At 28.1% G+C, this 13,082-nt stretch overlaps 1 protein-coding gene across 2 annotated transcripts; it reads right to left on the bottom strand.

The window, feature by feature from the left end:
• Window positions 1-2,238: 2,238 nt before the first annotated feature.
• On the bottom strand, window positions 2,239-7,216 carry LOC100037514 (HAK5). 2 transcript variants are annotated; one of them, XM_069291801.1, is made up of 8 exons: window positions 6,912-7,216; window positions 5,920-6,861; window positions 5,201-5,449; window positions 4,865-4,903; window positions 4,262-4,522; window positions 4,116-4,168; window positions 3,893-4,007; window positions 2,239-3,658 (listed from the first exon to the last, which is right to left on the bottom strand). In XM_069291801.1, exons 2-8 carry the CDS (start codon window positions 5,978-5,980, stop codon window positions 2,388-2,390), a joined length of 2,049 nt encoding a protein of 682 aa, XP_069147902.1. In that variant the 5' UTR covers window positions 5,981-6,861; window positions 6,912-7,216; the 3' UTR covers window positions 2,239-2,387.
• Window positions 7,217-13,082: the final 5,866 nt, after the last annotated feature.

Genomic DNA, 13,082 nt, shown 5'->3' with positions numbered 1-13,082 from the left:
ATTTTTTTTTCTAATTATTTATATTTTATCTTTCATCATCAATGCTATAATTTCCTATAAGGTTTTTCCTTCTTTTTTTTAATTTCATAATTAATGTCATTATATCATTTCCTTAAATTACTTGTTTTCCTTATATTATTCGTTTTACTTTCTTTTGTTTAAATAAAATACAAGGATTGGAATCTACGATGTATCAGTATTTGCTTTTGAGCAAGATGTAATATGTGAACTCACGTGCATAGTTCATTTGGTTTGTCACCTTGTTCTCTAAGTGATATTTAATGATTTTTTTTGTGTTAAATCTTACGGCCGATAAACTGACAACGATCAATAACCGATAAACGATAAGCCAATATATTACGATTCTATAATAATTTAGCATACATACAAACCAATAATTAATAAGTCAAACTTCAAAATCTAAAACCGGTTAATACGCAGTGGCTAACTAAACCATTTTAACTTACATCTAATTTTAAACAACTTAATTTTAGCATTAGGACAAGGAATGATTGTTAATCTACGACAAAAATAATTTATTATAATAAGAATGTTTGGCTTGATTTAGCATTCTATATATACGTTTTGTTCTTTTCTTTTAGTTGAAAATTTTACTTCTAATAATATATCACAATAATTACATTTTTATTATCCAAAGAGAGAGAAGACCAAACAAAAGATCAATAATTTATACAACAATGTCGTTACAAATTTACGCTTAAATCCAAACTAATTGAATTCATTATAAGGAAACTAATCCTAATTAAGATAAAAAGGAATACTTTTTTTTATTTTTCTTATTCTTGGAGATATTTATCCTAATTAAGTTTTCTGAAAAAGGAAAAAGAAAAGAAAAGTTTTCATGTTAGATGGAGGAATTTTTTTATTGTTAAAATAAAATAAAGTGTTTATTTATTAAAAAAATCATTTAAGGTAATTTTTCACTGTGGAATAAGGTATGAGATTAGTGTTTCTTCTACATATGTATTATAAAAGATTGATAATAATGTCTTAGGTAATAATATGTGAAATTGATTTGAATTTTGTTTTAAATAACGTATAGAATGTCTTAGTTGGTGGATATTTTCCTTGAGAAAAAAAATTCCTTTCTTTTTCTTTTTCTATGGAGGCTTTTTTCCTCTTCAAAATTTAATGTAATTTATCCGAATTAATTAGTGGCAAGAAAATCGAAATTAAGAGTAAAAGAGCTAGCAAATTGGAATTCAAATTCAAAATATCTAATAAAGGATAATAATCAAATAAGGCCGATAAGACAATATTTGCAGAAGTTTCCTCATTGGACTGATTGAACAACAAAGAGGTTTATGGCAAAAGGTTAGTTGTCAATACCATAAAAAAAGAGATATTTAACGATATTTAATTGAGTTAATGCAATTTCATACAGAGTCATTAAAATCTTAACAGTTTTTATATAAAGTGTTGCTTATAAGTATTCATTTGTAATTATTGTTTTAAAATTCTCTATTTGTTGTAGGGCGATGACTATAATCAAATCGAAAGAATTAAGACTATAATGAGATTTTCAACCATCTTGAGTGCTGAAATTGCATTGCCTATTGATGTACACAAGAGACAACAAAAATCGTTAATTCAAGATATCGTGAAAGGATTAAACATCTCGAGATAAACTGTTACTTTATAAGAAGAAGATTCAATTGGGAACGGTGAAAACCTTAATTGTGAATTGTGATCATTCTAAGGACCAATTAGAAGATATGCTAACAAAAGGCTCAACCAAGATTGTCACAACTTGAGGAAGAGTGTTGAGAATAAGATAACATTGTGCATGTAGTACACGTGAATGTGCAACCATGGGCGGATCCACATGAAGTCCGTCGGATGCTCGAGCAACCATTGACCTCTGCTCGAATATATATGTCGTGACCAAAAGAGAGTATTAGTGTCTACTTTAGTTGCCACCAAAAACTAAAATTATCGTCACTAAAAGAGAGTATTAGTGTCAACATTAATCGCCACCAGAAGTTAAAATACTCGTCACTAAAACAGAGTATTAGTGTCAACTTTAATCGTGACCAAAAGTTAGAAATATCGTCACTAAAGAGAATATCACTGTCAACTTTAATCGCCACCAAATGTTATATTTTTTATTCCGCTACTTTTAGAACTCCCACAAATTTAAAATCTTAGATCCGCCACGGTGTGCAACACAGTTAGATATGTACACTTTTGATCATTTATATTAGATAGAGAGAATAATACATGTAAGGTTGATTTAATAACACATTTCCGAAAAAGTTTGAAAGATTACATTTACATCAATCACTCGAGCTTAAATTAGATTGCACACTTTATTAAAGCATAGAAAAAGGTAAATCATTCACCAAATGCAGAAATCAGCCTGTTTGTTATAGCTCATAAGTCATGCCAACCCTTAGAAGCCTTGTCTGAGGAATTGCCATAACTTTCTCCCCTTGCCTGAAATTCTTGCGCAAGAAACTATAACCATAATTGATAATACCTTTCTTCACAAACGACGAATCTTGTTTAGCAATCACCTCTGCTTCTGCCAATAGATAGAACACTCCTTGATCCTTAGCTTTTTCGATAAATTGTGTCTCTTCTTGTCCTGAAGCATTTGGATGCAACACTTGTATTCTACTCGATGAACGATTAGATTGAATGGAACGCGTTGATGGTGATGTTGTAGAATCCACTTGTTGTTGTGGTTGTGGTTGTTCCATCTCTTCCTCTATGTGAACCCTGGATGTTTTCTCTCTATTCACCACTTGTTCATGTGCTTCAAGAATGTAATGTTCGTGTCGTATGAATTTGTTTAGTTGTTCAACTAATTGGTTTTCAAAATCCATTGTGTCACCAAGTTGATCCTTGTAGCCTAATCTGACTACACATCTGAATACCTTGTACTCTCTAGGTTCAACATGACGGAACAAGAAACGTTCTTGTAGTGCTACTTTACTTATAGGTATTGATTTGATTGACACGAGAACGATAACAGAGTGAACAGAGGGAATATTGGAGACAAAATGAGGGAAAATAGGTGGAATCCCCTGTACTAATTCAGAGTATAGTAATCCTATACCTGGTACTCTTTTGATGTCTGGATTATTAGCCAAATCACTAATGTACTCAGTCGAAACCTTGTTGTTGAGCTCAAATTCGTATCGTAGTTTTTGAACATAATACCAAGTTCCCATAATGATCACAAGCACAACTGAGAATGCCATGGGTAGATAACCACCTTGAGTGAATTTAGTAAGCTGAGCAGAGAAATAGGTAGATTCAATACTAAGGTACACCGCGTAGAATAAGGTAATCCACCATATTTTCGTCTTCCATATAACAAGCATAACTAATGTTACCATATGTGTCGTTATGATTTCAGCACTAACGACAGCAATACCATAAGCATGTCCCAGTTTTTCGGTTGTTTTGAAGCTAAGAGTAACTAAAACACAAGCAATCATGAGGAAGTAATTGAGTTCCGGGATGTATACTTGACCGTCATGTTTGGTTGATGTGTGAATTACCTTCACCCTTGGAAAACAACCTACGTTTTGTGCTTGAGCAACAATTGAAAAAGTTCCAGAAATCATCGCTTGACTTGCAATAATTGCTGCAGCAACAGCCACTACAAATGTTGGCCAGTAAAGTGGACCTGTAGTACAACAACACAAATAAAAATTAGATTATGATGAATCGATCCATCACTTCTTATGCTATAGACGTCAAAAGAGTAATGAAACAACAACAAATAAGTCAATAACATACTCAGTGTAGTTCCACGAGTGGAGTCTAGGGAGGGTAAGATGTACGCAGACTTTACCATTACGTACTTTTTCAGAAGTCTTGTTTAACACAATATAATATTGAATTGATCGGTAAGACTTGCCTGGAATACAGTCATAGAAGGTGTTCGCCACATTTTCAGGGAATTTTGTGAGATAAGCAGCTTGGCCACTGTAAGCTGAGAGTAAAGCTGGAAATACGAGACAACTGAAGCTTATCTGCATAACATATACACACATGTCATCCCGAGTTCACACAGGGATAGGGGAAAGATTGCACCCCGAGGGATGTGATATAGACAGTCAACTCTAATGAACGAGACTTACTTGAATAGAACGCACACTGAAGTGACCTAAATCAGCAAACATAGCTTCAGATCCTGTAGAGTAAGTAAAATAGTCTTTCAACACATGATGACATGAAAACATAGATATTATTTCATACTGTCAGTATATATAAGTTAAATCTGAACCTGTGATGCAAAGGAAAACTCCGCCAAGAGAAATCCATCCTTTTTTACCGTTTCTTTTGAAGTAATGAATGATGTACATTGGATTAAAGGCGCGTAACACAGTCACATCATACTTGAACAAGTTGTAGAGACCAATGCCACTTATGAAAAGAAACCAAACACATATGGCTGGAGCAAATGTATATCCAACCTTGTCTGTACCCATACGTTGAAGACTGAAAAGGATCACCAATATTGCTATGGAAATACCCATAATAGCGTCTGCAAAAAAATCATGCATTAGTTATTCATATCGAAGAGTGTAACCATCTCATCAAGAGCACTAAATTTAGTTTATTTAGTCACATTCTTAACACCCTGCCTCACGTGCAAGCGTGTAGCCATCTCATCATTGATATATATTTTTTATGTTGAAGTGTCTGACCATTTGAAGTTGTTAGACATAACACTCTTTTAATCACTTAACTTAATCATGCCTTTAACAATTTATTCATAAAACAAAACAAAAAAAAGGAAAGAGGGAGAATGATAGTCCGCATGTTTCAATTTACGCGACAAAATCTGACTGAATACGAAATTCATGAAAGTGTAATAGATTATCACCTTGGCCTAGAGGCTTTATTCCACTAACGGCAGAGAGCACTGCATCATGAGAAAACACCAAATTAAACAAAACATGTACAATCAATCATATTATATATATATATAGGTAGGTATACACTACACCAAAAATGATCTTAATTGTCGCTTAATATGTTTTTTTAAGAGGCAATCAACACTCTATGTAAATGTCTTAAAAGTGTATATCGATATTAAAATCCAACGGCAATTAACTAATATTGATAAAGGTTTAACACTCTTTGTTAATATTGCTGCTAAAAGTTATTTTTGTTTCAGTGATATACGATTTGACATTATGTATAATATTTAATTGGTTACCTGAAATACAAGGTGTGAGAACTCCATCACCAATGACCATAGATGTTCCAAGAATGGCAAGAAATACAAGAAATATTTTTGCAAACTTGCTCTTCTCCAAACCCTGTCTGATCCTTTGAGCTCTTTTAATATGATTGGATGGTAAGTCCAAACTATAGTGTGAAAGTTCTCTGTCCTCTGGCTGTTGATTTGGGATAAGACTCACTTTTGCATATCTACACAATAAGGAATACAATGCAAATGCTCCCCCTACATGCAAAACAAATGACGTATTGAGTTCATTTGAATTCAGTGTTTTCGATATACAATATAAATTTGCATGTAAATATGTGCTTCTAAAATATATTGAGTTTAATATCATGTGTAAGAAAGATCAATCTCTGAAATTTAAAAGAAGTCAAATGTCTTATCTGACTTAGATTTTAATAAAACAATAAATTTTAAGAATGATATTTCAATTTTATAGGCCAAAAAGGGTAATATTTACATCATTTGTGTAATGACATAGCTATGAATGAGCAAGAAATACATCCATTCTAAATCGTAAGACTGAAGGATATATTTGGATCTTTTCATTATATTATATGACTTTTATTTTGAAAAATAATAATCAGAGTGTCTTATCAAAGTTTGACTTTAGATCATCAATAGAAATAAGCAGATCCTGACAATCAAACGTTAATAAACTTCATGTTCAGTCAAACATTTATGTAACTTACCATCGCCATTGTCGTTGGCCCATAAGACAATGAAGACATACTTAGTCATAGGTACAAGCATTATGGTATAAATGATGAGGGACAATACACCTAGAATGTCATCCTTGTGTTTAATTTCATCAGTAAAAGTACTTGCAAAAACATAGAGAGGAGAAGTCCCTATGTCTCCATAGATAACTCCTACTGATTGAAATGCTAAACTCAATATTGTCTTCCAATCACCCTGCAATAATCATCAAGATTCAAGTCAACAACACAATTACCACTACAACAAAGAAATTAGAGCTTTTTGTGACGACTTTTTGTAGCGGTTTATACGTAATCAGCGGCGACTCTTGATTAGTTGTCATATTTTGCTTTTTAAGTATTAGTTTGATTAATTTTTGAAATTGAGTTAGATCATATTAATTCAGTATTTCAAAATACTTAGATATTAGAAACTATACGAAAAATAATATTATTTCTTTCTTATATCAACATAATAAAAAATTATATATTTTAAAATATTGATCAAAATTCATGTACTTTATTTCTCGAAAATTAAAAAAAAAAGTGTTTCAAAATGAATAATATGAAGAAAAAAATTGTAATACATTTAATTATACAGTTAATATAGAAAAATAGTTAGCAGGGTAGATTCAGTATTTCAGTATCAGATTCATCTGAACACAATATTTTTAAAGTGGAATATAGATTTTAGGTAAAACATAACCCTCAAGATTTTTTAATAACAAATATTAGATTTAATCCTGTAATTTTAAAAGTACAATTAGTTTACTATTAAGGATCTAAAAGATCAAACCTATCGTCAACTTAAAATTTTGAATCTACCTCTGACACTCTTAGTGTGAACTCCCTTAGTTCCAATTTCAAATCAACATGGAATTTAAAAAAAAAAAGGATCTAACGTAAACAAATCATAACATTTGTATGTTTATGAAACTCATGACCTTATAACATATCATAATATTTGTATAGTAACAAAAACTAACTTTTCATTAAGAATATAATGAAAAGCGTTAAGTTAAGTTTTCAATTACATAAACATATATCATTTTCTTGAAAATCAGACTAATATCAAGATAGTGTCACATAAATTGAAACGATAAATCCATATACCTTAGAGCCATGTCTTGCTTGAGTGGAAGAAACTTTTCCAGCTTCCATGTTGAGTGAATCAACACGACCTAGCTTTGCCCATGATACTTTCCTATCTTTGAGTTGTTGCTGCCCTACATTAACTTCCTCTTCACTTTTTGTGCTCTCCATATTGGTTAGTTTTAGTACTTCTTGTTTTGGTTTTTAAGTCCACACACACTTGTCCTTATATAAGCCCTCAAAACTCTCATCACACTAATTGACTTATTCTATTTTTACTCCCTCCTATTATAATATTTTGTACTTGCATCAATTATTACAACCTTAAGGATGTGTTTGATATGCAACAATTATTACATTATTTAATTTTTTAATATCTAAATTTTCGATAAGTTTCTTAATGTAAAAATAAACGATAAAAGTAGTGAAAATAAGTTTCATAATGACATTACTCCTTGATTTTCTCATCTTAATCCTATCCCACCCCCCATACATTTTGACTAATTTCAAGGAGAAAAAAAATGAGTTGCTCCCTTAGGAAATCTGGGATAAATTTGAGCTAAAAGATTTCGATCCAAGATTAAAAAAAAATAAATGGGTTGCTTCCTTAGGAAATATGGAATAAAATTCATCTAAAAGAGCTCGATCCAAGATAAATTCATAATAAAGTGACAGATTTTTAAGATCTACTACCACGTTTAGTTATTGATTAGTCATACATATACTTGATAACCCCAACTCCCATTCCATATAGTGTTTTCATACAAAATAAATTAAAATTAGTTACGAACTTTATCGTTCATCAGTAGCTAAATTGTTTGCATAGCTAACAAAAGTTTTGACGCTAAAAAATAAGTAAGAAATCCATTTATATTCTTGTTCAATGATAATTCCTATTTTTTCATAATGTTTCCCTAAATTTAACACTAATTTGCTTACTTATCTATCGATAAAAGCCAAGTAAGAGATCCATTTATTTTCTGCATAAATATTGACATTGTCCATTATACCAAACACATCCTTAAAATGACTAATCTTGTTTTTAATTATATTCCTCGTCATAATTGAGTATTATATTGTTTGTTATCACCATCAAAGCCCTCGTTAAGGTGTCTTAGATCTTTCTAATTTATATATTTGTTTATAATATATGGTACACGGTACATACGCGCATGGCAACTACCCTTCCCAAGTCACTACCTTCTATAGGCACATGGGGTTAATACAATGAATTTCGGTACTCAGGTTCATCCTAATTTAAATGTCTTAGTTTAACGGAATGGAAATTAAAGTTAAACAAATAGAGTAACTTAAAGTTTAAGAATTTTGATACTATGTTCATTCTTAAATTTTCACATGGAGCATTAATAGTTTCTTATGTTTATTATATGGGTATACTTATAATCGAGTTTTTGGCTAAAACTATTCTTCAACTATAACTCAAGTTTAATGCACGTCTTTATATTATCTAAATGAGCAAAAAACATCCTTATATTATCAAAAAAATAACAAGAATCATCCTTCAAGCCTATTTTGTTAGGAAATAAATCTTTTACTCTTAAAATTTAAATTTTGTATGTTGTTAGTTTATATGTTTTTGTATCATCAAGTAAATTAATTTGTAACAACACGTAAGTTTTGAAATAATACAGCAGGTTCAGATATTTAGATAAATTATGTCAAAAAAAATCAATTCAAAAATATTGCGCCCAACTATTTAGATATTTTCTTTGATAAAATGTATAGTACATTGTATGTTATACACAATGCAATTCATTTTATACAATGTATAGAAATGTCTGAAATTTAGTGAAATTACGTTGGCGTTTGCTCATGAAAAAAAATTACTTGAAATTTTTGAAGTTGGAGTTATTTAGCCATAAATTTAAAAAAGAATATTTAGAATTTTAAATATATTTTGAATGAATATATGATATAAATCTTCAATTTCTAAAAATAAGAAAAATCTACCAACTTGACCATGCGTACATATATTCATTCGAGTTGACATATTTTTTTTTTGTTGCTGGTGTGAATTTCTTAAAGAATAAATAAAATGATGAATCTTGCAACTTTCTCGATAGTGGAAGGATGTACATTAAACTTGAGTTATAGTTGAGAGATGATTATAGCCAAAACTTTTGCTTATTTTTAATATTGTTTTTTTTCAAAATTAGGTCTCACCTTACCAAACACTTTCCAACTTATTTTAAGTCATTTTTTGACTTGTTTTATATTTACCAAATACTTCTAAAAATTAAAAATTAACTTACAAATTAATTTAATCAACTGTTAAGTCAATTCAAACACGCTCTTATTTAATTCCTCCAACCAAACGGCCTCGATTCGTGTATAATGGAGTAGCATTATTGTATTTGTTTTTTCCTAATAATTCTGACCTTTGAATTATTCAAGGAATTAAGAACCTTAGATCATGTGTACTAAGTTGTACCCTGTACGTAAGTCAACACCCCCCCCCCCCAACCAAACACACACACTAATTACTATTAAAAATTAAATAAAATATTAGTGAAATTTTGAATTTATTATTAGACTCGTAATTTATTTTAATTATTGGATTTATAATTACATATTTTAATTATTGAATTTATATAACTTTAGACAGTATTTTTATTGAAAATATAACTTTAACACTTTCATATAACATTTCGTGTTATTCCAACTTCAACAATTGAAATATATGATTTCATATTTAAATTCACCTCAAATAAATTCAAATTATAAGGTTCATATATATAAAGAACAAATCTCAATTATTAATTTACCAAAATAACAAAAATTTATAACCCAATTTTGCAAGAACAGTGTCCGGTTAATTTTCTTATTAAATGTCGAATCCAAAAAATTAAATTGTTAATTCATCTGGCTCTTTTTCAATACTTTCCTTTCTTTACGTCTATTCTTATCGTCTCTATTTACTTGTCAAATTTTAATTTGACACATAATTTAAGAAAACAATTATTAATATAGTCAATTTATTATTTTATATTATTAAATGATAAGATTCCAAATATATTAACTTACTACTCTCTCCATTTTAAAATAATTGATTTATTGAGGCATTTCATATTTTTTAAGAAAAGAATATTAAGACATAAGTTAGACATTACTTTCCATTTTTGCCTTTATTAATTATCGTCTAATTAGTCTAAAAGAAATTCAAAAGTAATTATAGTTTCTTGAATCATACAGCGAATCTAAATGAAGAGAAAACAATAAGAGAATATTCTAAGAGTTGTCTTGAAGATCGAACAATTATGTTACTTTAAATTTTGAAATATAAATAATATCTCAATAATTTAATCATTTTAAAACGAAGAAAATATATTTTTCAAAAATTATTAACTAAATGACAATAAATTAAGAATATAATTTAAAAAAACATGATAATTTCTTGCTTATAAAAAAATGACAAATAAAAAGAATCCTAAGTTAGAAAATATTTTACAAATAAAAATAGTGGCGGATGGAGTATCTTCCTTAATCATTTGATGTATTTTTAAATATATAACGGACTTGCATTATTGCGTTTTTTTTAAAAAGAAAGTCTAACAACTGAATTCTTCAAGAAATTAACGTTGCTAAATCATGGTATCAATGAAGTCAATTTTTTTCTCTCTCCTTTATGATGAAACATAATCAAATAAATAATATTTTATTTTTTAACAATGTAATTTAAATTTTTAAATGAAATGATCACACATTTCACTATGATATTAGTTCAAAGTTAACTTATTATTAATTTTTTTTGTTCTATAACAAAGAATTAGGATTTAGGTTCATATGTGACGCCGTGTTGCGATCAAAATAAATTAATACTCCCTCTGATCCATAAACGTTTGAAAGGTATACTATAAATAAATTTTCAAGATCAATTGTCGATTTAAACAATTAAGAAATATTTAGTATTTTTTTTTCAATTCTGTTTTTAATGATTACTCCATTTTGTTCAATTGAAAAGATACGTACATTTTTTATATTCTTGCTATAGTAAAGTTATATTAGTTAAATTACATCTTATATTTTTTTTAAAAAAAAAGTGCATGATCTTATCGTGACAAACAATTATAAATGAAGAGAATATAAAAATACGATATTTCTAGTAATTCAAATTTTTAAATGAAATGATTGCATATATATTTCAACGCCTCTTATTCTTAGTATTTAAAATTAAAATATTGTAATAAGTGAAGGCTGACGACTTATACATATGGTTTTGTTAAGTATTATATTTTACTAAGAAAAAAAGAGTTGACATTAGCTTTTGATAGATAGAAAAAATTTTGGAAAAATGTTGTGACAATTGATATCACAGCAAAAAGTAAACAAGAGTGACATTATAATGAAAATAATTATAAAAGTACCTTTCTAAAGGGTAAATTCGGATTTATAGTTAAATTATATATTGAATATCATAGGTTGGTTTTGCCATATAAAGTCAAGAGCTATTTTTTAAAATTACGAGATTTAATTATTTGAAAGGAACGTAATTTAAAATAGAATAATTTATAGTACCATTTTTTCAAAAAAAGATTTATGATAGTAGTTGTAGTTAAGTATAGTTTAAGAATTTTATTCTATATAATAAATTTTATATTTATATTTATTTTACGTCGTATTCTGTAGAATGAAAGAAAATAACAATCAAATTTTTACAAGATTAAAAAAAATTCACCTCTTTCAAAAAAGATATCAATATAGAAAATTTGACAATGTATATTTTATGTGTGTTATATTTATTTATTAAATAAAGAAATATCGAATCTAGATAAATTTTAATAACAGGTGCCATCACTACATCGGAAATAGAGAAAATATTTTCTAATAAAATATCACATCAAGGTATGGGTTAAAGTTAATTAATGACCCAAATAATTCATCAAAATATTCCTACCTAATTTTGTATTGAAGCATCTCCCAACGATAGGGGTATATGCCTCCTTTGTCTTTTTCTAGGAGTTGACTAAAATCGAACTAATAAGATAATATAACAACTGAGAATTTTTATATTGATATTTTATATGTCTTAAATTATTTATTATGATTTTTAAAAAAATAATTGTGTTAAATTAACGATAAAAAGAATTATTTTACTTAAGTAGTAATTGTTCTTAAAAAGTTACAAACACTTTAGTTATGGATGGATGACTCATAAATAAAATATATATTTAATGATTTTTTAATTAAAACATAAATAAAGATAAAATAGTTAATAATTAATGTGTTTTTAAGAAACATGTAAAACCACACCATAAATAATTTAATACAAAAGAATATTTGATTTTGATATTCGTATTAAAGTTTGATTAATTTGAATTTGCATCAGATAACTAAAATCTCCTTTATGATATAATTAGCGCTTACTACTACAAATTATTTTCATACCTAAAATTCAAATCGAGATTTATAATTAAGAGAAAAGCAGAGAAACTTCTTTAAGGGAGATTATATTGTTTTCAGTGGTTTAGGCATAAGGTATATCGACTTAAATAAAGATTTGTACGGCATGAAATAATTAAAATGCAGATTTTAATTAATAAGATCTGTTTCCAATCCAACACCTCATTATTTAATAATAATATTCATTACAAAGATCATGCTTCAAGTTAATTTGATTTATATTAGTTTATATTAAAATTCACATTTCGAAATGTTTAAAGGTTAGGTTTTAAATGGAATCTATGGTACGATACGGTACAGTATGGTATGATATAATATTTAAAAGTCTTGCTATTTAATTTTGGTATTTGATTTTTTTAAATATTATATCATTATAATACCAATTTAATTCGGTATATTAAATTTCAATTTAGATATTCTACTATTGTAAATTGGTAATCATAATTTGCTCAACTTCGACTAATATATACTCGTATAATAGAGTAGAATGATTTCGATAATAAAAAAGAAGGTCTCAATGTATCGTGCTAATATATTACGCATGTAGATATACATGCAAAATATATTTCAAACAACTCATTTTGTTAATCAATTAAAATTCTAATACATTTTAATTAAAATAGAATAATCAAAGTTTCAACTTC

The sequence above is a fragment of the Solanum lycopersicum genome, chromosome 12 (genome assembly GCF_036512215.1).
Source record: "Solanum lycopersicum chromosome 12, SLM_r2.1".
NCBI lineage: Eukaryota > Viridiplantae > Streptophyta > Magnoliopsida > Solanales > Solanaceae > Solanum > Solanum lycopersicum.
Note: the sequence above shows the minus strand (reverse complement) of the source record. Positions and strands in the feature narration are given on the sequence as shown.